General features: G+C 44.7%; 4 protein-coding genes across 14 annotated transcripts in view; 2 read left to right on the forward strand and 2 right to left on the reverse strand.

Moving 5' to 3' along the window:
- LOC309369064 (uncharacterized protein) overlaps positions 1-2,951 on the forward strand; it is a 126,273-nt gene extending 123,322 nt beyond the window's left edge. For all 11 annotated transcript variants that reach the window (XM_081909649.1, XM_081909648.1, XM_081909643.1 and 8 more), the window contains one exon: positions 573-2,951. In XM_081909649.1, the coding sequence (XP_081765775.1) occupies positions 573-2,632 (2,060 nt within the window). In that variant the 3' untranslated portion in view covers positions 2,633-2,951. The remainder of the gene's footprint in view (positions 1-572) is intronic.
- The window catches only part of LOC309368792 (uncharacterized protein), a gene marked incomplete at its 3' end in the record, with an annotated part of 476,991 nt that overhangs the window by 358,866 nt on the left and 95,176 nt on the right, over positions 1-22,949 (reverse strand). The window lies entirely within an intron of this gene.
- The window catches only part of LOC309369288 (uncharacterized protein), a 150,952-nt gene that overhangs the window by 43,962 nt on the left and 84,041 nt on the right, over positions 1-22,949 (reverse strand). The window lies entirely within an intron of this gene.
- The window catches only part of LOC309369055 (uncharacterized protein), a 291,502-nt gene that overhangs the window by 28,337 nt on the left and 240,216 nt on the right, over positions 1-22,949 (forward strand). The gene's annotated exons all lie outside the window — the stretch shown is intronic.

Below are 22,949 nucleotides of genomic sequence, written 5' to 3' on the forward strand. Positions count from 1 at the left end.
CAGGGCCTTTTTAACACTGGCTCCGGCCTGGTGGAACGCTCTGTCTCATAAGACCAGGGCCTTGCAGGATCTGATTTCTTTCCACAGGGCCTGTAAGACAGAGTTGTTCCGCCTGGCCTTTGGCTTGGAGCTAATTTGATTCCCTCACCCTCTTTCCTTTCTCCTCCTGTGATGAGACTGCATTTTAATATTTTAACGTTTCAATATTTTAATGTTGTATTATAATCTTGTTTTTAAGCTGTATTCATTCAACTTGTTTTTATTTTTGCTTCTTAGCCACCCTGAGCCCGGCCTTGGCTGGGGAGGGCAGGGTATAAACAAAAACTATTATTATTATTATTATTATTATTATTATTATTATTATTATTATTACGCCAGTTCCCTCAGCCAATAAAGCGAGATGAGCGCCTCAACCCCAGAGTCGGTCACAACTGGACCTAATGCTCTGGGGTCCTTTACCTTTACCTTACTGCGTTTTCAGGGTGTGGATTCAACATTCTTTTTGACCAGTTTTAACAAGTATTCTATATTAATTCCTCCCTGAGGCTCTAATCCATTTCTCTTTATTGCAGATAGTGATGGACTGGAAATCAAGGACAAGGGTGACCATGACAAAATCCCCACAATGGAGAAGCTGTATAAATATCTTGAATGTGGGAAAAGTTCCTATTCCACTTCCCATCAAGGAAATCTCATTAGGAAGAAACCCTATCAGTGCATGGAATGTGGAAAGAGCTTCGGACAGAGAGCCCATCTCACTTCCCATCAAAGAATTCATACAGGGGAGAAACCCTATCAGTGCATGGAATGTGGAAAGAGCTTCAGTCAGAGCTCCTCTCTCACTTCCCATCAACTAATTCATATAGGGGAGAAACCCTATCAGTGTGTGGAATGTGGAAAGAGCTTCAGTAAGAGCTCCCATCTCACTTCCCATCAGAGAATTCATACAGGGGAGAAGCCCTATCAGTGTGTGGAATGTGGAAAAAGCTTTAGTCACAGTGGCCATCTCACTTGCCATCAAATAACACATACAACAGAGAAACCATATCAGTGCTTGGAATGTGGAAAGAGCTTCACTACGATCTCCTCTCTGAGTTCCCATCAGAGAATTCATACAGGAGAGAAACCCTATCAGTGTGTGGAATGTGGAAAGAGCTTCAATACGAGCTCTGATCTCACTAAGCATCAGAGAATTCATACAGGGGAGAAACCCTATCTGTGTGTGGAATGTGGAAAGAGCTTCATTGATAGCTCCTCACTCACTTCCCATCAAAGAATTCATACTGGGGAGAAACCTTATCAGTGTGTGGAATGTGGAAAGAGCTTCACTCATAGCTCTCATCTCACTTCCCATCAAAGAATTCATACGGGTGAGAAGCCCTATCATTGTGTGGAATGTGGAAAGAGCTTCAGTAAGAGATCCGATCTCACTAAGCATAAGAGAATTCACAGAGGGGAGAAACCCTATCAGTGTGTGGAATGCGGGAAGAGCTTCATTCAGCGCTCCCATCTCACTTCCCATCAAAGAGTTCATACAGGGGAGAAACCATATAATTGTTTGGAATGTGGAAAGAGCTTCGCTCAGGGCTCCCATCTCACTTCTCACCAAAGAATTCATACAGGGGAGAAACCCTATGAGTGCATGGAGTGTGGGAAGAACTTCAGGAAGAGCTCTGAACTCAGGTCCCATGAAAGAATTCATACAGGGGAGAAACCATATAATTGTTTGGAATGTGGAAAGAGCTTCGTTCAGGGCTCCCATCTCAGTTCTCACCAAAGAATTCATACAGGGGAAAAACCATATCAGTGTGCGGAATGTGGAAAAAGCTTCAGTATGAACTCCTCTCTCACTTCCCATCAAAGAATTCATACAGGGGAGAAACCCTATCAGTGTGTAGAGTGTGGAAAGAGCTTCACTGATCGCTCCTCTCTCAGTTCCCATGAAAGAATTCATACAGGGGAAAAACCCTATCAGTGTGTGGAATGTGGAAAGAGATTCCTTCGGAGCACTGATCTCACTTCCCATCAAAGAATTCATACAGGGGAGAAACCCTATCAGTGCCTGAAATGCGGAAAGAGCTTCAGGGACAGCTCCTCTCTTAATTCCCATCAAAGAATTCATACAGGGGAGAAACCCTATCAATGTGTGGAATGTGGGAAGAGCTTCAGGGACAGCTCTCAACTCAGTTCCCATCAAAGAATTCATACAGGGGAGAAACCCTATCAGTGCATGGAATGTGGGAAGAGTTTCAGGAAGAGGTCCTCTCTAACTTCCCATCACAGAATTCATACGGGGGAGAAACCCTTTCAGTGCTTTGTATGTGGAAAGAGCTTCAGTGCCACCTCCCATCTCACTTCCCATCACAGAATTCATACAGGGGAGAAACCTTATCAGTGTGTGGAATGTGGAAAGAGCTTTAGTCAGAACTCCAATCTCACTTCCCACCAAAGAATTCATACAGGGCACAAACCCTATCAGTGCATGGAATGTGGAAACAGCTTCAGGGACAGCTTTGATCTCATTTGCCATCAAAGAATTCATACAAAGGATGAAAAAGCTTTCATTGTACAGCTTTCAGCGCTAGGGAAAAACTCACCTCTTGAACCAGGCCTTTGGCTGATTGACATGTAATGTCGTTAAAAAATGTGATAGGGAGGTGGGGATTACATGTTGGGGAGGTGTTTTTTGTTTTCATATTGTTATTTTATCTTGTAAGCATCTTGAGACCTGTGGAATAGGAGCCAACTCGTAGAGGCCTTTGTCCCCCCCATAAAATATTTGAGGGGGGCACCTCCCCCAGTTGATAGGCATTGGCATTCAAATAGCATGCACACACCACAGCATGTGACTATTATGTGAGGTGGTCTCACTAAACTTTATATTTTATTCAAGTTGGTACCCCTGGTATAGGGAAGTATCGAAATTAAATAAATGCATAAATAAAATAAGACCATCTTGGTTACCTTCATTTGCACATGCTTCTGTTTGTCAATATTCTTCTTATTTATTATCATTTTTAATTCTAGCTTAATCCACACACAGCCATAGATGCCAAGGTCATGAGGTCACCAACTGATGTGCCTTTCAAGGAGTGTTAGACAAATTCCCGGAGGAGGACAGGGTTCTGCTCTAGCTCCACAGGGAGAGGCAGCCAAGCTTCTGAAAAACAGTTGCTGGAAACCGCAGGAAGGGAGAAGAGGGCTCGGATCCTGCTTGGGGGTTTCCTGTTGGGGCACCTGATTAACCACTGTAAGAACAGGAGGCCGGGCTAGATGGGCCCTTGGTTTTAGCAGCAGCTGGGCAATAGTCCTTTCGGCTCCTGAAAGGGCGCAGGAGGGAGCCAGGTGAGCCCAGCACTTCCTCCAGGGGCCATCTGAAGATTTCACGGTGGTTTGCAAAATAAACATACAGGTTAAAACGGGTCGGCAAGTTTTACCTCGCCTGGGCCGGTTCACTCCTGCGGACATCGCTCCGTGGGCTGGATTGCGTCTGCACAGACGATTTCCAGTGCCGCGGAAGCGAGTCCCCACTCCACGCTGTGCCGGTTTAGCACAGTGCATGGGGACTTGCTGAGCGGGCAGCTCGATTTGGGGGGTGGCTCGTGGGCCATTTAAACTACCCCCGTGGGCTGCTTGCTGCCCATGGACCGTAGGTTGCCAACCCCTGGGTTAAGAGCTTTCTCAAAAACAAGTAAAGCTAGAGAAATCTCTCCTCCCCATTTTTGGATGGAATTCTTAACCCAAGGTACTATTTCTGGGTTAGCGGATTCTGTAACCTGAAGCGTCTGTAACCTGAGGTACCACTGTATTTAGACCCTCAATTGGAGTAACTTAGGGGGCATCACCGGAATCAGTTATGCTACAGGTACCATTAGGCATGCATTTTTCAAGTAAATATAGAATATATTTTTCTTTGGTGTGACAATTAGTCTACAGAGGCATGAAGTCCTGGTGCTTTACTTTATATTCACTTGCTAAGTACTGAAGTACTAAGTACTGTACTTTTCCATGTATAAGATTAGGTTTTTTTAAACTTTAAAATAAGGTTAAAAATCTGGAGGTGTCTTATACATGGATAGTGCATATGCCCAGTTTCTAAATTTGGGGTCCCCCAAAGTAGGGGTTGTCTTATACATGGGGGCGTCTTATACACGGGAAAATATGGTACTTTGTGGACTTCAGCGTCAGGTCAATGAACACAAGGTGCAGCTGCTGTACAGGATGACATTAACTAGCCCAAGGTGGTTCTGTCAGTAGGCAGATAGGCTTGAAGCTGCTCTCTCTCTGCAGAGGATGCAGTCCTAGGTTATAAGTGAGTAGTTGCAAAGTAGCTTTCTGACACATTTGAGTAAGACCCATTTGTATAACTCCTGCTATTTCCATAAATGATATTTTTACTAGAGGCTTATGTGAATTGCTGAAACAGGCACACAGCCTAAAAGGTAAATACTGTTTAGGGAAGCTCTTAATATCTGAAGGACTATAGTATTTTAATATTTTGTTGGAAGTTGCCCAGAGTGGCTGGGGAAGCCTAGCCAGATGGGTGGGGTATAAATAATAAATTGTTGTTGTTGTTGTTGTTATGTTAAAGCTCTGGTTTTCCCAGTAGTGATGTATGGAAGTGAGAGCTGGGCCATCAAGAAGGCAGATCGCCAAAGAATTGATGCTTTTGAATTATGGTGTTGGAGGAGACTCTTGAGAGTCCCATGGACTGCAAGAAGATCAAACCTCTCCATTCTAAAGGAAATCAGCCCTGAGCTCACTGGAAGGACAGATCCTGAAGCTGAGGCACTAATACTTTGGCCACCCCATGAGAAGACTCCCTGGAGAAGACCCTGATGTTGGGGAAGATGGAGGGCACAAGAAGAAGGGGACGACAGAGGATGAGATGGTGGGACAGTGTTCTCGAAGCTACAAACATGAGCCTGACCAAACTGCGGGAGGCAGTGGAAGACAGGAGTGCCTGGCGTGCTCTGGTCCAGGGGGTCATGAAGAGGCGGACACGACTAAACGACTAAACATCATCATCATCATCATTATTATTATTACAAATATATGTATATATTGCCATTTTAGGGGAATTTCCTGTTTGCTTTGAGCCTTAATTCAAATCTCTGAATACTTATTCTAAAATTCAGTTTACATTGCTAGACATCATGTGAGAGAAGTTTTTCAAAACTAAAATCAAGAGTTATCTTAGGTCCACTATGAGTCAAGCTCAGCTCTCTGGCTTAGCCATCTTGTCAGCTGAAAACAAAAGTAGCGAAAAGAAATGATTTTGATGACATGATTTCAAAGTTTGCAGAGAACAAAGTGAGGGGGGGATGTTTTGAGCGCTTTTGCTCACAATGTTATGTAAATAAACCAGAAAATAACACTTGCAACTGTAAGCATCCTATTTTTCCTTCTTTTAATAATTTACGGGGGGGGTGACAAGAATTTTTCCGCACCGGGACATTGCAAAACAGCTCCCCCCTTGAGGGAGTGCTACGAACAGGTGAAGGGGGGAATTGCAACTGCCAGAAAAGGAGCTCAGCTCCGTTTGCAGGAGAAGCTGCCCCCCCGCCCCCCTGAGAGAACAGCGAACGTGTTGATTCCAAGCGGATACAATGTATCTGGTCTTGGCCCAATGCTGGCCTATGTGAAAACTCGGGAAAGGAAAGCAGGAGGCGTCCCCCAAAAAGCATCTCTGGAAGTGTGCAATGTGCGCTAGAGAGAAAAACGCAGAGGGGAGATCTGGGCACACTGGGCTTTGCAAGGGTTAAAGGGAACCGAGCTGCATTCCCAGAGAGGAAGCAAGAGGGGGCCAGATCCTCCAGAGCCAAGGCCCCTCCCTCCCCCGTCCTTTCATGCAAGGAAGGGGGGGTTTGCTTTGGTGTCTCCTGCAAGGGCTGCCTCGCTCTCCCCTCCTGGGATCTGGTGAGTCTCCTCTCTCTCTGGGATCTGGTGGGGGTCCCAGGGCTGCGGCAGGGGAGGGGGCCTGGGGGGCCTGATCTGCTCCTGCAGGGGGGGACCCCAAGTCAGGGAGGAGAGGGTCCTGCCAGGGAGGGGCCAGGTCTGCAATGCTCTCCTTCCTGCAGATCAGAGGATCCCAAGCTCATTTGGCCTTCTGCCTCCCCCCTTTCAGAAAAAAACTGACTCCCCCGAAATCTCCCTTCTTTAACTCAGCCTCATTGCACAACGGAGGAAACGTGCAAATGGTTTTCCAAAGCTGGACGAGGAGGTGGACTAGCCCCCCCCTTCTCTAAAAAGGGGGGGGGGAGAGAAAGGCCAGGAATAAAGAGAGGGGTCCCAGCCCAGAGTCTGCCTGCTGCATTGGGGACCAGCTGCCCAGTCGTCTCCAAGGGCAACTCCCAGGGCTGGATTGAGGTTTGATGAGACCCTAAGCTCCTGAAGGTAATGGGGCCCTTTATATGTCCAGCTGTCCTTTGTCAACAACAAATAGTCGCTGGGTTTTGTTGTTGTTGTTGTTGAATATATGCTATATGGTTATTTATGGACCTAATAGTTATTTGCACCTGTTGCCATGCTACCAGTACTTGCAGAATGCAGACACCCTATATATAGAAATGAGCAAACCAGTGATATTTTAGGAAGCAGGATAGCAGGCGGGGCCCATGACTTACATCATAGCAGCCTACACAACACAAAACACTGTTGCTTTATGTAGGTTTTATTTTATCCAGGTTTTTTCCCCTTTAATTTTTTTGGGGGACCCCCCCCCCAAGAGAGCTATATATTTTTTTAGCTTATAAATAAATCTGGCCCTGGCAGCTCTCCACGGAGGCCACTGCAGCAATCCACTCGCACCCAGAGCAGGGCATCCCAGGACCACATCCTCTCTCTCCCAAAGGGATTGTTGCTGGCAAAGCAGCCGGAAATGGGCGCTGCTACTCCCTGAGCCTCCAGGGACCTTGGCACCAGTGGCTGTGTGTGTGTTAAGCTATCTAATAGAATAATCATAATAAATTAGCCACCTAAATTTCAAGGGAGGTGTCTTTGGCCTCATCCACTTGGCTCTCAGGGGATTGGTCAGAAACACACCTGGCCCTCAAAGCAAAGAAAAAGGGACCCCACCCCAGGAGTCTGTCTGGAGAGCGGCAGCGATTCCAAGTGCAAGAAAAGGGGACAGAAGCAGGGGAGGGGGGGAGGGGGGAGCAACTCCTGAGGACCCCCGGATGAGGACCCCAACTGAAGCACCCATTGTTCACAAGATACAAATGACTCCCTTGTCTTTTTTTAAAAAAATAAATTTTTATTAAGTTTTACACAAATATCGCCAATCAGACAATTTCACAAATTACATCTTTTCATCTTTTGGACTTCCCTCAGCTTCTCTGACAATCATCCGTATTTAAATTTTTTACTAAGCATTCCCTAAATTTAGTATCGCCTTTTAAAATACCTTTTCAATCATATTTACTTTCTTGCAATATTCCTTATATTTTCACAGAGCTTCTTTAAATCCCACAAGCGTTGTTTGTTCATCACATATGTTGTTGTTTAGTCGTGTCCGACTCTTCGTGACCCCATGGACCAGAGAACGCCAGGCACCTCTGTCCTCTACTGCCTCCCGCAGTTTGGTCAAACTCATGCTGGTAGCCTCGAAAACACTATCCAACCATCTCGTCCTCTGTCGCCCCCTTCTCCTTGTGCCCTCCATCTTTCCCAACATCAGGGTCTTCTCCAGGAAGTCTTCTCTTCTCATGAGGTGGCCAAAGTACTGGAGCCTCAGCTTCACAATCTGTCCTTCCAGTGAGCACTCAGGGTTGATTTCCTTCAGTATGGAGAGGTTTGATCTTCTTGCAGTCCATGGGACTCTCAAGAGTCTCCTCCAGCACCATAATTCAAAAGCATCAATTCTTCGGCGATCAGCCTTCTTTATGGTCCAGCTCTCACTTCCATACATCACTACTGGGAAAACCATAGTTTTAACTATACGAACCTTTGTTGGCAAGGTGATGTCTCTACTTCTCAAGATGCTGTCTAGGCCTGTCATTGCCCTTCTCCCAAGAAGCAGGCGTCTTTTAATTTCGTGGCTGCTGTCACCATCTGCAGTGATCATTGAGCCCAAGAAAGTAAAATCTCTCACTGCCTCCATTTCTTCCCCTTCTATTTGCCAGGAGGTGATGGGACCAGTGGCCATGATCTTCGTTTTTTTGATGTTGAGCTTCAGACCATATTTTGCGCTCTCCTTTTTCACCCTCATTAAAAGGTTCTTTAATTCCTCCTCACTTTCTGCCATCAAGGTTGTGTCATCTGCATATCTGAGGTTGTTGATATTTCTTCCGGCAATCTTAATTCCGGCTAGGGATTCATCCAGCCCAGCCTTTCGCATGAGGAATTCTGCATATAAGTTAAATAAGCAGGGAGACAAAATACAGCCTTGTCGTACTCCTTTCCCAATTTTGAACCAATCAGTTGTTCCATATCCAGTTCTAACTGTAGCTTCTTGTCCCACATAGAGATTTCTCAGGAGACAGATGAGGTGATCAGGCACTCCCATTTCTTTAAGAACTTGCCATAGTTTGCTGTGGTCGACACAGTCAAAGGCTTTTGCATAGTCAATGAAGCAGAAGTAGATGTCTTTCTGGAACTCTCTAGCTTTCTCCATAATCCAGCGCATGTTTGCAATTTGGTCTCTGGTTCCTCTGCCTCTTCTAAATCCAGCTTGCACTTCTGGGAGTTCTCGGTCCACATACTGCTTGAGCCTTCCTTGTAGAATTTTAAGCATAACCTTGCTAGCGTGTGAAATGAGTGCAATTGTGCGGTAGTTGGAGCATTCTTTGGCACTGCCCTTCTTTGGGATTGGGATGTAGACTGATCTTCTCCAATCTTCTGGCCACTGCTGAGTTTTCCAAACTTGCTGGCATATTAAGTGTAGCACCTTAACAGCATCATCTTTTAAAATTTTAAATAGTTCAGCTGGAATACCATCACTTCCACTGGCCTTGTTATTTGCAGTGCTTTCTAAGGCCCATTTGACTTCACTCTCCAGGATGTCTGGCTCAAGGTCAGCAACCACACTATCTGGGGTATACGGGACATCCATTTCTTTCTGGTATAATTCCTCTGTGTATTCTTGCCACCTCTTCTTGATGTCTTCTGCTTCTGTTAGGTCCTTTTCACTTTTGTCCTTTATTATGGAAATCTTTGTACGAAATGTTCCTTTCATATCTCCAATTTTCTTGAACAGATCTATGGTTCTTCCCATTCTATTGCTTTCCTCTATTTCTTTGCATTGCTCGTTTTAGAAGGTCTTCTTGTCTCTCCTTGCTATTCTTTGGAAATCTGCATTCAATTTCCTGTATCTTTCACCATCTCCCTCGCATTTTGCTTGCCTTCTCCCCCCCCACTATTTGTAAGGCCTCATTGGACAGCATATACTTTTCAAATATTCTGTAAATTTTCCCCAGTCCTTGATGAACTTGTGATCTGGTTGATATCTTATTTTTCCAGTTAGTTTGTCCAGTTCTGCATAGTCCATTAATTTCATTCTCCATTCTTCCAGAGTCGGTAGTTCTTCCTGCTTCCATTTTTGGGCCATTAATATTCTCGCTACTGTTATTGCATATTGAAAAAGTTTACAAACCTTTCTATTTATTTCATTTCTTGATATTCCTAAGAGAAAGGCTTCTGGTTTCTTTACAAAAGTATATTTCAACATCTTCTTCAACTCATTATATATCATCTCCCAGAACCCCTTCACTTTTTTACATTCCCACCACATATGAAAAAGGGTTCCTTCTTTTTTCTTTACATTTCCAACACTTATTACAAGTTTTAAACATTTTTGCTAACTTAACCGGTGTGATATGCCATCTATATACCATTTTCATAACATTTTCCTTTAACGTGGTACATGCTGTAAACTTCAAATTATCATTCCATACTTTAACCCAATCTTCAAATTGTATATTATACCCAAAACCTCTGGCCCAATGAATCATTACCGACTTAACTTCCTCATCCATCGTATACCATTCCAACAACATTTTATACATTTTTGACACAAATGACTCCCTTGTCAGTCAGTTTTCACTTCATGCATTGACTGAAAGGCAGGAGCAACCAGGCTGATTCATCTCCCAGAAATCCTTCAGTTGCCTCCACATTTTGCATTGCAATCTTCCTTCTAGGAGGGCCTCCCTCTTTTTCATCTTCAGAAGAAAGCTCACGGTTTGGGCTGTGATGCAGTCCAGCCCTGGTTCCCTCCAAGACTCATCCACGCTTGCTCAGGGAACCATTTTCTTCTCCTGAAATTAGACAACTTTTGTAACCGAACAATGTATTTGCTTTGTAGGATTTGCTAGCGCCTGTCCTTAAGACAGACAGAACTTGGCAGAAGACCAAAGGGTTCCTTCCAATCTCTCAGAGGCTTCCTGAGAGCACAGATGGGTGAGCGAGACTCAGCTGGCCCTGGAGCAGGAAGAGGCCATGCCATCCAAACTAGGAGCAGTGGGGGATTCTGGGAAAACTCTGTGCAGAAGATCCTGGGTGAGGAGGACACCCTCCACTCAGAGGTGCAGAGCCAGCAGTTGAGGCAGTTCTGCTGCCAGGAGGCCAAAGGACCCCGAGAGGTTTGCAGCCGACTCTACCACCTTTGCCACCAGTGGCTGAAGCCAGAAAGGCACACGAAAGCTGAGATGCTGGACCTGGTGATCTTGGAGGAGTTCCTGGCTGTCCTTCCACTAGAGATGGAGAGCTGGGTGAGGGACTGTGGAGCGGAAACCAGTTCGCAGGCGGTGGCCCTGGCTGAAGGTTTCCTCCTGAGTCAGGCAGAGGACAGAAAGCAGGTGAGAGAGACTTTCCTCTGGATACTCCCAAGGGGCTCCAAACAGGACAGAGAACATCCCATAATGCTCTACTGATGGCCCATCCTTTTTCTGAGAAGCCATCCATGGAATGAGATCTCACACCCTTCAAGTCCTTGTCATTCTCTTTCTAGTATTTCTCCCCATTCTCTGTTTTGAATCCTTGTTTCTTTCTCAGGGAAAGGATCTCTTTGCAGCAATGGACCTGGATTCCTGTGAGGCAGAGAGGCCTCCGTTGGACACCAGAGAGAGGCCATTGGGTAAGGAGGAAGGTGGTTTTTCTCCATTTTGTCTCATTCTGTTAGTTTTCCTTTTTTTAAAAAAACACATATTTTTTATTAACAGGCCAATCATATCACATTATTTCAAATCACATTAATTCCAGATTAAACAGCCAAATTTTTCAATTTTTTTTTGTTTTTTTTGTTTTTAAATATTTTTATTCATTTTCACCAACATAAACAATAACAGGAACATACATAACAAAAACAACAACAACAAAACAACACAAACTAACACTAATGTGACTTCCCCAAACCTCCCCTTCACTGCATCCTTAGTTTTAAAGTGTTAATTCTTAGCAAACCTTTGATCAATTTCAAAACTCTTTTTCCTTAAGTTTTTCTCATATTTCAAATTTAGCCGCTATAATTCTATATCTCATACCTTTTGACATTTTAACATTCCAAAATTTTACAACAATTCTTAAGATAGATTTTAAACTTCCTCCAGTCCTCTTCCACCGTCTCTCTCCTCTGGTCACGGATCCTGCCGGTCATCTCAGCCAGTCCCATAAATTCTATCACCTTGATTTGCCATTCTTCCAGAGTAGGTAGTTCTTGAGTCTTCCAATACTTTGCCAGTAGAATTCTTGCTGCCATGGTTGCATACATGAAGAATGTTCTGTCTTCCCTTGGTACCGTTTGGCCGACCATGCCCAAGAGAAAAGCCTCCGGTTTCTTAACCAATGTCCACTTAAGGATTTTCTTAATTTCATTATAGATCATCTCCCAGTAGGCCTTAATCTTTGGGCAGGTCCACCAAAGGTGGTAAAAGGTTCCTTCACATTCATTACATTTCCAGCAATTATTATTGGGCAAATGATATATCTTTGCTAGCCTGGTTGGGGTCATGTACCACCTATAGATCATTTTCATTATGTTCTCTTTTAAGGCACTACATGCCGTAAACTTAATGTCTGTGTTCCATAACCTTTCCCAGTCTGCAAACATAATCTCATGACCAATGTCTTGTGCCCATTTAATCATCGCTGATTTTACTGTTTCATCCTGTGTGTTCCATTTCAGCAACAAATTATACATTCTAGACAGAATCTTAGTATTGGGCTCCAATAATTCTGTTTCTAACTTTGACTTCTCCTTCTGAAATCCTACTTTCCTGTCTTGCTTAAACGTCTCATTAATCTGCTGGTAATGTAACCAGTCTCGGACTTTAGGTTTCAGTTTCTCCATACTCTGTAATTTAATCTTTTCACCATCATATTCTATGATTTCACCATATTTTGGCCAGTCTGGATCCATATTGAGTTTTTTTACCGCCTTGGCTTCCAGGGGTGACAACCACCTGGGGGTTTTATTCTCCAACAGATCTTTATATCGGTTCCATACATTAAACAATGCTTTTCTGACAATGTGGTTTTTGAAACCTCTATGCACCTTTACCTTGTCATACCATAAATATGCATGCCAGCCGAAATTATTATCATATCCTTCTAAATCTAAGATGTCTGTATTCTCAAGAAGTAGCCATTGTTTCAGCCAGCAAAAAGCTGCTGCTTCATAATAAAGTCTTAAGTCCGGCAGGGCGAAGCCCCCTCTATCCTTTGCATCTGTTAAGATTTTGAATTTTATTCTGGGCTTTTTGCCCTGCCAGACAAAATTAGATACATCTTTCTGCCACCTCTTGAAACAGTCCATCTTATCCAAAATTTGCAGTGTCTGGAATAAAAACAACAATCTCGGCAATACGTTCATCTTAATAACAGCAATTCGGCCTAACAAGGAAAGTTTCAACCTAGACCATGTGTCAAAATCTTTCTTAACTTCCAACCAACATTTCTCATAGTTATCTTTGAATAGATTCGCATTTTTACATGTTAAATTCACCGCCAGATATTTAACTTTTTTTGTTATTTCCAAACCAGTTTCCCTTTGAAAATTCTCTTTTTCCCCCAGCGTCAGATTTTCCCCCAACACCTTTGTCTTTTGCTTATTTAATTTAAAACCTGCCACTTGACCAAATTCTTCAATAAGTTCTAAAATTCTTTTTGTACTGGCTTCAGGTTGTTGCAAAGTCAGAACTAGATCATCTGCAAATGCCCTCAACTTATAATGCTTTGTTCCCAATCTTATTCCTTCTACCTGCTGATCCCTTCTGATCATATTCAACAGTACCTCCAGGGCTGATATAAACAATAGAGGGGACAATGGGCATCCCTGTCGTGTCCCTTTTTCTATTGGGATTTCATCCATAACCATACCATTCACAATTAGTTTAGCTCTTTGTTCAGAATATATAGCACCTATACCATTTTCAAAATTTTGGCCTACCCCCATCCCTTGGAGATTCCTCTTCATGAAACTCCAACAAATGTTGTCAAAGGCTTTCTCCGCATCCACAAAAATCAGAACTGCTTTTCTATTAATGTCAGACTCCAACAATTCCAGAATGTCTATAATATTCCTCACATTGTCTGACATATGTCTCCCAGGGAGAAAGCCTGTTTGGTCTTTATGAATCTCCTCTTGTAGCACTTTTTTGAATCTTTTTGCTAAGATGTCTGCAAAGATTTTGTAATCCACATTTAAGAGTGATATAGGGCGGTAGTTCTTAACTTGATGTTTCTCAGTTTCTGTCTTCGGTATAAGTGAGATGAATGCTTCTTTCCACGATTCGGGAGCCCTTTTCCCCTCCAAAATTTGGTTACAAACTTCTTTCATTGGTTGTATCAGCCATTCCTTCAGTGCCTTATAATATCTCGCAGTCAGCCCATCTGGTCCTGGTGATCAAATTTTTCAATTTTGTTGGGGGTACCCATACATCAAGCTCCGGACGAGAATTCAAACATCACTTCTATTACTGCTTTAATTAAACAGTTCTATCCAGTTCTATCCAGATAGTCTCTTTTTTACTTTCTTCATCTTCTTGTTGTTGTCATATGTTCCTTTCTTTACGATCTCTGATAATCTTCACAGGCAGGTTAAGAACAAACATCGTCTGCGTGGGTTTTACGCACTCCACAAGTCATATTTCATAGGGACAGCCGCCATTTCACTCCTCCTTCGAAAATTTATCTTCGGTCTGCCCTTTAGCTTTCCCAGGCTTGTAAAATATCTCCTAGAGGGCTCTGCCAGGTTAAAGATCAAATTCCAAACATTGTTCACTTTCAAATAGTCCTGGTTCTCCTCCCCCCGTCAGTCTTGCGAGACGCCATTTTAAAACTGCGTCATAAAATTTTTCCATTCTCCGATCTTTACCAATCCTCGATTTATTCATCATTTATTCATCCCACACAGTTTTTAAATTCCTGCTTGTGTAGTAAAATACGGCGGTTCTTTTTTCTTTGGGGTGGAGAGTTATTTATACTCATATAAGACAAAGAAGAAAAGTTTTTTCCTCCACCTCACCTTCTTAGCTCCATACATACCCATCTCTTAATGGCGCTTCATCTCCTGATTTATTTGTCTTCGCCCGCCGCTCCGATCCCAGAAATCCATTAATCAGCAGTTTTATCTCCCGACCTTTGCTTGACGTATGTGCTTTAACATCTTCCAATTATATATTTCCAATTATATTTTCATGTTAAAGCAAACCAGCACGCGCAGATTGGAGACGGCGTCCGGGAAGAGCCGACCACACCGAGGGCTGAGCCAAGTGACCAGCACACCCCCTTCTCTCGAATCTGGGGGTGCATTGTGGCCACCGCTGGCAAGGCACTCCCCCCCATATCCTTGGGGGGGGGAAGACTTCATACTTCCCATAGCAGCCTCTTAATTACCTCGTGTGGGTCGGAGAGATGTTATTGTCGGCCATCTTCCAATGCGCCACTTGGTGGCCCCCTGTTAGTTTTCCGACTCCTGTGTGAATCCTTTTCATCTTTTGTTGGGGGAGATAGTTGGGGCCAAGAGCCCAGAGGAGGGGAAATATATTTCTTTTTTATAAATGATTTTTATTTGTTTTGCATATAATCACATTACATAACATCGTATCCTCTTGTTTTATCTCTTTGGCTCGACTGAGCCTTACGACTTCCCTCCCTCCTGTCTGTTGGTTTACAAAATTAAACTTTACAGCTTTACATTTTGCTTTGTTTCCTATCCTTGTTATATCATTCCCTCTACCTGAATAGGTAGCAATTTCACCTTACAGATCTTCAGATAAGCCTGCTAATGATGTTAATTGCTTACAGTTGTCGTTCAGATATAATACAAATTTGTTCTACTCCTTTTGGAATACTTGGTCTCGCTGGTTCCGGATTCTTTCCCCCAGTTTCACCAGTTCTGCAAAGTCCATCATTTTCATCTGCCACCCTTCTTTTGTTGGTAACTCCTGGTGTTTCCATCTTTGGGCTAACAAAATTATTGCCACAGTTGTTGCATATAAGAACAATTTTTTATCTTGTCTCGGTATCTCTCTACCCACTATACTTAATAAAAAAGCTGTTGGGTTTTTAACAAGGGTGCTGTAATGGGAATTGGGGTTGCTCGTGCGTAAGTAGCCTCTACTCTTGGCAAAGTTGCCTGGTTAAACCTTTCCCTGGCTGCATAGCCCTTACTCCACTGCTGTGTCAGTCACTGGCAGAATCCGTCAGTGGGCGTTTCCTGAACTTCTTCCAGCATAAAAGTTCTTTGACGCCAAGTCTCCACCTAGCCTCCCTGCGTGGAAGTCTTCTGCGCAGGGTGGACGTGGCCAGCGGAGGACCCATGCTCTCCCCGCTGGTCTCTGTGGAAGAGTCCTGGAGCCATCTCTCCGAAGCCCTCCCCTGCTCCCCTTTCTTCCTGGTGTCACGCTGATTTCCTTCCTCAGTGGATGAGTTCCCTCTCTCCCTACTGGGCCCTTCTCCGGCATCGCTGGAGAGCCTTACCTCCACTCCTGGCTCCGATGGCAGTTCCCTGACAGGTGTCTTTAAACATTTTCTTTAACTCATTATATATAATTTCCCAGAAAGCTTTTACGTCTTTACATCTCCACCACATATGGTAAAAAGTACCTTCCTTTTCCTTACATTTCCAACGTTCATTTTTTGTTCTATACATTTTGGCCAGTTTAACTGGTGTTAAATACCACCTGTACATCATTTTCATAACATTTTCTTTAAGCGTACTGCATGCTGTGAAGTGAATACTTTCATTCCATAACCTCTCCCAATTTTCTAACTGTATACTATGTCCAATATCTTTAGCCCATTGTATCATTAATTATTTTACCTCCTCATCTTTAGTATGCCATTCCAATAATAATTTATACATTTTTGACAATATTTTTGTCTTATCATTCAACAAATCTATCTCAAATCTAGATCTTTTTGTTTCAAAACCATTTTTCTTTTTATCCTCTTCAAACACTTCATTTATCTGACGATAATGCAACTAATCCCTCAGTAATTCTTTTGTTTCCTCAAACGTTTTTAATTTTAACTGGTTTCCTTCCTCCACCACTAAATCTCTGTAGGTGGCTCATTTTTTTCCATATTTATTTTTTTTAACTGCAATCACTTCCAATGGTGAGAGCCACCCTGGAGTTTTACATTCTAATAGACTTTATATCTATTCCACACCTCATAAATTGTCTTTCTTATAATGTGGTTCAGGAATTCTTTATGCATTTTTACCTTCTCATACAGTAAATAGCATGCCATCCAAATCTGTTATCATATCCTTCCAGATCTAACTTGCTGTTGTTTGTTAAGGGATTGGATTTTGTTAAAGAATAGAGATCTGTTAGATCGGGAAATGTTTTTCTTCACAACTAACATCTGAAATACTCTCAATCATCAGCAGGCAAGACTGATGCTCCTCTGTGGTTTGAGATGCACTGGTTTACCTGTGAGACAAGAAGGCACTCTGGACCTCCCCCTTACCTTTTTCCTCTTGCAGGTGACACAGTGATACTGACTAGACCTCTTCAACCATCTCTGAATGGGGACGGAAGAGAAGCAGCAGCTGTGGAACCAGATCAGGTCAGGGAAAGCTGCCTTGCGGGGACAGAGGCCAAGGGGTGGAACAATGTCCTAGCTCAAGGAGTGGTGGTGAACAACAGTGTTGTCTCAGAGGAGGACATTTCCTTTTTTCTTTCAGGGTCCAGTGTGCTTTGAAAATGTTGCTGTTTATTTCACGGACGAGGAATGGGGTTTGCTGGATCCTGACCAGAGAGCTCTGCATAAGGATGTCATGGAGGAGAATCATGAGATCGTGGCCTCTCTTGGTAAGGCTCCTGTCAGGTCTGGCAAGGCTCTCCCACACAGGCTGGAAGTTGTTTTACCTTCTGATTTATTAAGCAATTACTGAGCTCAGTAGCCCAGCTTCTGTAACACATCAATCACTACTAGAGTCAGTTGCTGCCCTAAACATCCGTCGTTTTCCCAAGCAACCTAAATTCCACCTCCGGGTCCCCCTGTTTCTGGTCCTGCGCAAAGCTAATACCTTATTATTTCTTCTAGTCTTGGGGGAGTCTGGTTCTGTTAGCCCCCCTTTGTCTAGAGTGGATTCTAACGGTTCCCCTCCTCCTGTGGCTTCCTCTGTGTTGTTTTGACGTTCCACAGGCTGCATTCCAGAGCTCGTCTCTTCCTGACTATGTGAAGGACTCCAGCTCCTGCTCCCCCCAGTTTGCACTCCCTCCTCTCTGGATTTCTCGCTTTCCGTCAGAGCAAAAGCGTCCCTGACATCCCCCCCCCCGCGGCCTCGCTGCCTGCCATGGAGGGCTCTCAAAACTGGCCTCCACCATCCCTCAGTCTCCTCTGCTTTTTCTCTTCCTCACTGAGGTCTGCCTCCACCCTCCAGGTTTGGGCTTGTGTGATTAATGACAGTCAAACTGTCTCTGCAAGTCGGGGGCGTGCACATTCTCACTTTTCTCCCATGAATTTTCCTCAGCCGTATAGCCCTTCCAGGAAACTAAATACTGTAACTTCCTTCTGTGAAACCTAGAATCCAGTATCTCCGCAACCTCATACCCCTCTTGGTCATCAACCAGGACTGGAGGAGGCGGTGCCTGCCTTGGTTTCTGGTACTGGTGTGCCGGAACAAATGGTGATAGGAGTGCCCTGTGGAAAACAGGATGGATTATCATGGAGTTAGGCAACTTAAGCCTGAACGATACAGGGTTAATCTGTTCTACTACTTCAAAAGGCCCTAACCTCCGTGGTTTCAGTTTCCTGCACCTCCACTTCATGAGCAAATCTTTCTCTGACAACCATACCTGATCCCCCACTTTAATCTCCTTGCCCTGCTGCCTATGCTCATCAGACCCTTCTTGTACGTGGCCTTAGCCATGCCTAGTTTTTCCCATAGCAGTTCAAGTCCCGCATTTCTTCCATGAATTGTTTTGCTGCCGGTACTGGCAGGTTGCTCCACGGATCAGGAAATGCCCTTGGGTGTCATCCGTGGCTGGTGACAAATGGAGTCTGCAATATGTACAGCATTGTTGTAAGTGAACTCTGCCAGGCTCAGCTTGTTCACCCAGTCATCTTGCTGATAGTTCACATAACAATGAAGGTACTGCTGCAACGTCGCATTGGTTTTCTCTGACTCTCTATTGGTTTGCGAGTGCCTTGCCGATGTCAGGCACACCTCTACACTCAACAACTGCATTAGTCTCCTCCAAAATTGGGAGGTAAATTGTGCCCCTCTATCAGAGATTACCTTCAGAGGTAATCCGTGTAGCTTTTAACGTGGTCCACAAACATCCTGGCCATTTCTTGAGCCGATGGCAGTTTCTGGCAGGACACAAAGTGTGCCATTTTCATGAACAAGTCTAGTACTACCCATTTATAGTCTGTTTCTGCGAGGCTGGAAGATCCGTGATGAAGTCCATCGCAATTGCTGCCCATGGTCCTTGTGGTGTCAGTAGTGGCCGTAGCAATCCCATCGGCTCCAAGACAACAATGCCCATTTACACCACAAAGAACTCATAACCCACCTACTTTCAGCAGCCAGAAACACCATAACCAGACACTGGAGAGACCTGTCAGGAGTAAGCATGGACCAATGGTACCAAATAGTATGGGAAACAGCCCTACTAGAAAAATTAACTAATAAACTGAAACTGACACGGGGACAAACAGAAGAAGACACCTTCACCCCGGTATGGCTCCCCTTTATCACATACACCGCCCAACAGGACATTGACAATAATCCACCAACAGCATACAAATCAATATGGCTAACCTGATCCAAAACACCCACCCACCTCACTCACACACAAAAACAAAGATCCCCACAGCCAATCACAAACAAACAATCACACCCTAGGCCAACCCCAACCTCTCTCACCACCAAAGGAACACAAGTGAACAACACAAGCACGCTGACACCAAACTCTACATACATTAAGCATAATAGAAACACCACTACCTGACCCCAAATGGTGTGTTCAACTTCCTGGAGTGAAAGGCACATGGCCTCAGATCACTCTGGCTGTTCTCTTGCAGTAACACCACTCCTATGGCTCTTTCTGATGCGTCCATTTCCACCACCAATGGTCGCTGTGGGTCTGCGTGGTGCGGATACTCTTCTGCAGCGAACATGCATCTTGGGCCTCTGCTGTCCACCTGAACGGCTTTTTGCCTCTCAGACAGTTCGTAAGAAGAGTTGTGAGTTGCGAATATCCGGGCATGAACTTGTGGTAATAATTAGCAAAGCCCAAGAACCTCTGCAAATCTTTTTTGGTCTTTGGCTTCTGCCACTCTAGCACCGCCTGCACCTTGGCTGGGACCATGTACACCCCTTCATGAGAGACACGATGTCCCAAAAACTCCACTTCCTTGATGTGAAACGCACTTTTTCAACTTCACATAGAGGCTGTGTGTCCTCAGTCTGCGCAGCACCTCCGTCACATGCTGAGTGTGCTCTTCTGGGTTCTCTGAATAAATCAAGACTTCATCGAGATAACACAGAACCGTATTGTCCAATAACCCTGCCAGTACGTGATTGATGAATGCCTGAAATGTGGCTGTGCCCGATTGTAATCCAAATGCCATAACTAAGTATTCAAAACTTCCATATCTGGTATTAAATGCCATTTTCCACTCATCACCTTGTTTCACTCGTATCAAGTTGTACGCCCCCCTCAGGTGCAGCTTGGTGAAAATTTTCACTGACAATAACCTCTCCAGCAGGTCACCAATATGGGGCAAAAGGTACTGGCTGGGAATCATGAGGTGGTTGCTTTTTCTATAGTCCACCACAATACGGCATTCTAGGGTGTCCTTCTTGTTCACAAAGAACACTGGTGACTCACTGTCGGGAATTTAAGCCCGTATCAGGAGAAACTGGCAACAATCCTAGGCACCCGGCTTGATTCCCTGTTGACCTCCCTGGCTGCATTCCCCAGCAAGCGCAGGCTAGGTCTCGATCGGCGATTCTTCTCAAACGTGAGAAGAACACACCCCCTCTTTCCTGCCCCCCTGGCAGGGGAAAGAGATAGACAGAAACGTATTTACATGCTTTTATTTCTGTCTTTGCAGTGTTACAAAAAACATGACAGCTCTCTTCAAACTCCAGCAGTGTTGTGACAAACACTTCCTGTACTTCCAGGACAGGAACAAACGGAAGAGCTCATATTACACTCTGAGCTAATTCCGGTGCTTCACACTGTGAATTGACTGTCCCTCTGTTTCCCATGGGCAGTCCCAACATTCCCATCATGTTTACTTTTCAAGCTAGCACTTTGCAGCAGCATTGCTTCAATATCGTAACACTCACCAGGCGCCCTTGACAGCCAAATAAACCCATACTCCAATTTCTTCAGAAATTCCCTGAAATTGGCCAATTCCTTCTCTGACATGGTGTATAGACGACTGGTGGGCAACTGGGCACCAGGCAGCAGGCCTATCTTGCACTTGTAAGGTTTGTGAGGAGGTAGCCTGTCCGCCTCCTTTTCACAGGACCCGGCTCTGTAAGCCTTATACTGCGGGGGTATGGAACTCTTCCCCTGTGAGTTTTCCCCCCACCTCTGCCCCTTTGGCTCCTGCTTCTGTTGGCGCCTGGAACCCTAGGCAGTGTGCTTGGCAGTAAGCTGAAGCAAACGTTAATGAACGCTGCCCCCATGCTATTACTGGATCGTGCTTAGTGAGCCACATCATTCACAAGACTAGGGGGTAGGTAGCTAACTTGGTGATATGAAATATCATTACCTCCTTGTGGCCTGACAGCTCCTGTGTGGCATAGGCAACTTGCCCCCCCAATGGTCTGCCATCAATTGTTTGCACTTCTAATGGGGCTTTTAGTCACTGTGTGCCCAGCTTCTGCTGTTCCACAAAGTCTGAATCTAAAAAGTCCAGGGAAGCCCCTGAGTCTATGAGCCCTGCACCCTGCACCCATCTGGGAGTCATAGCGTCACCGGCACAGCAATTTGAGGGATGAGTGTTTCAACCTGAGGCCCTTTCATCCCAGCCGTCGGCCTCCTTCACGGACTGTGGCCTTTCATTTCCCGCTTGTGCCTCTTCAAGCTGTGATCTTCCCTCATGCAGGGCCCAGGCAGGGAACTCCCCACCTTTTGACTTGAGCACTGTCTGGCCAAATGTCCAGCTTTGCCACATGCAAAGCAACGTCTGGTCTCTTGATGACGTCTGCCCCCCTCCACCCATGCCGCTCCCGGATTCCCCTTCCCTGCTGAGCCCAGTTGCATTGGTTCAGGAAGGTCCTCCTGTCTGGGCGTACCAACTCTTGGCTCCGGAGTGTTAGGGATGTGGTTTTTCACAAACATCAGCCGTCCCTGTCCTTTCTTCTTAAGCATCCTCCGCTGCTGTCTTAGACCCAGTTGTAGGGAAGCATGGCCTAATTTCTCCAGAGATTCTAGGGGCGCCATTCTTGATAATTCATCCAGTATAGATTCATTCAATTCTGCCTGATATAAGGCAGCCAAAGGAGCACTGTTCGGCTGACAGCCAAGCTTTGGAACCAGCAAATTGAAAGCAGCCCAAAAACCAGAGACTGTTTTACTGCCTTGGCACAGATTCAGTAACTCCTGCTCGGCTGTCACATTTTTCAGGGGTTTTTGAAATATTTTATCCCTCATCAACGTAAACTCCCTCAAATTTGCGGGGGCACTGTGTTTGCCTGCTATAAGGGGAACTGTCCAAGCTTTTGCATCTCTGCCTAGCAAGCTGATTATATAAGCCGATCAGAGCTAAATTCTGCCTCCCTGATGTCTGATAGTACACACCCCGGAAATGATCTCTTTCAGCTTCTGCCTTCTGGAAGAAGGTTATAAAGGCCAGGACTAGCCGCCTGAGAAACAGTTTCTACGCAAATGCAATTCTGGTTCTAAATGCAGCATAAGGGGTATCTGTAGTATAGTGTATTTTAAAATGGGGTTTTAGAGTTTTTAGGGGTTTTTGAATGTTTTATGTAGTTTTGTAGTAGTTTGATGTAGTTTTTATGTAGTTTGATGTAGTTTTGTGGTAGTTTGATGTAGTTTTTATGTAGTTTTATGTAGTTTTTCAATTTCATTGTTCTGCAAGGGACAATGACAATAAAGATATCGTAATTGTAATCGTAATCGTCCATAAAATAAAGCAATTCCGTTCTGAAGGCATGATACTCCTCTGGTTTGCCGGACTACTGGGACGGGCTTGCAAAAGAAGTCTTATGTGCTCTGAGAGCTCTCTGTCTGCAGCTGCAGTCTCTCTTCTGAGAATGCTCCTGGTAGCGTATCTAGCTGCGATTTCAACTGCCAGCTGTATTGCCGGAGCTCATCAAGGGGGTCCCTTATCTAGGCTGGTCCCTCTCCCACTCCTCCGGCCCCTTCTGGTCCCTCGGCCCATTGTACTTGCCACTCTCTGGGGTCCGTCAGTGTGAGAGAGGTTGAGTGCAGCAAGCTGTGAGGTCTGGTAAGGCTCTCCCAAACAAGACATGGCAGGCTGGAAGCTGTTTTATCTTCTGATTTATTAAGCAATTA

This window comes from Podarcis melisellensis, assembly GCF_964234715.1.
Source record: "Podarcis melisellensis genome assembly, chromosome: 4".
Taxonomy (NCBI): domain Eukaryota; kingdom Metazoa; phylum Chordata; class Lepidosauria; order Squamata; family Lacertidae; genus Podarcis; species Podarcis melisellensis.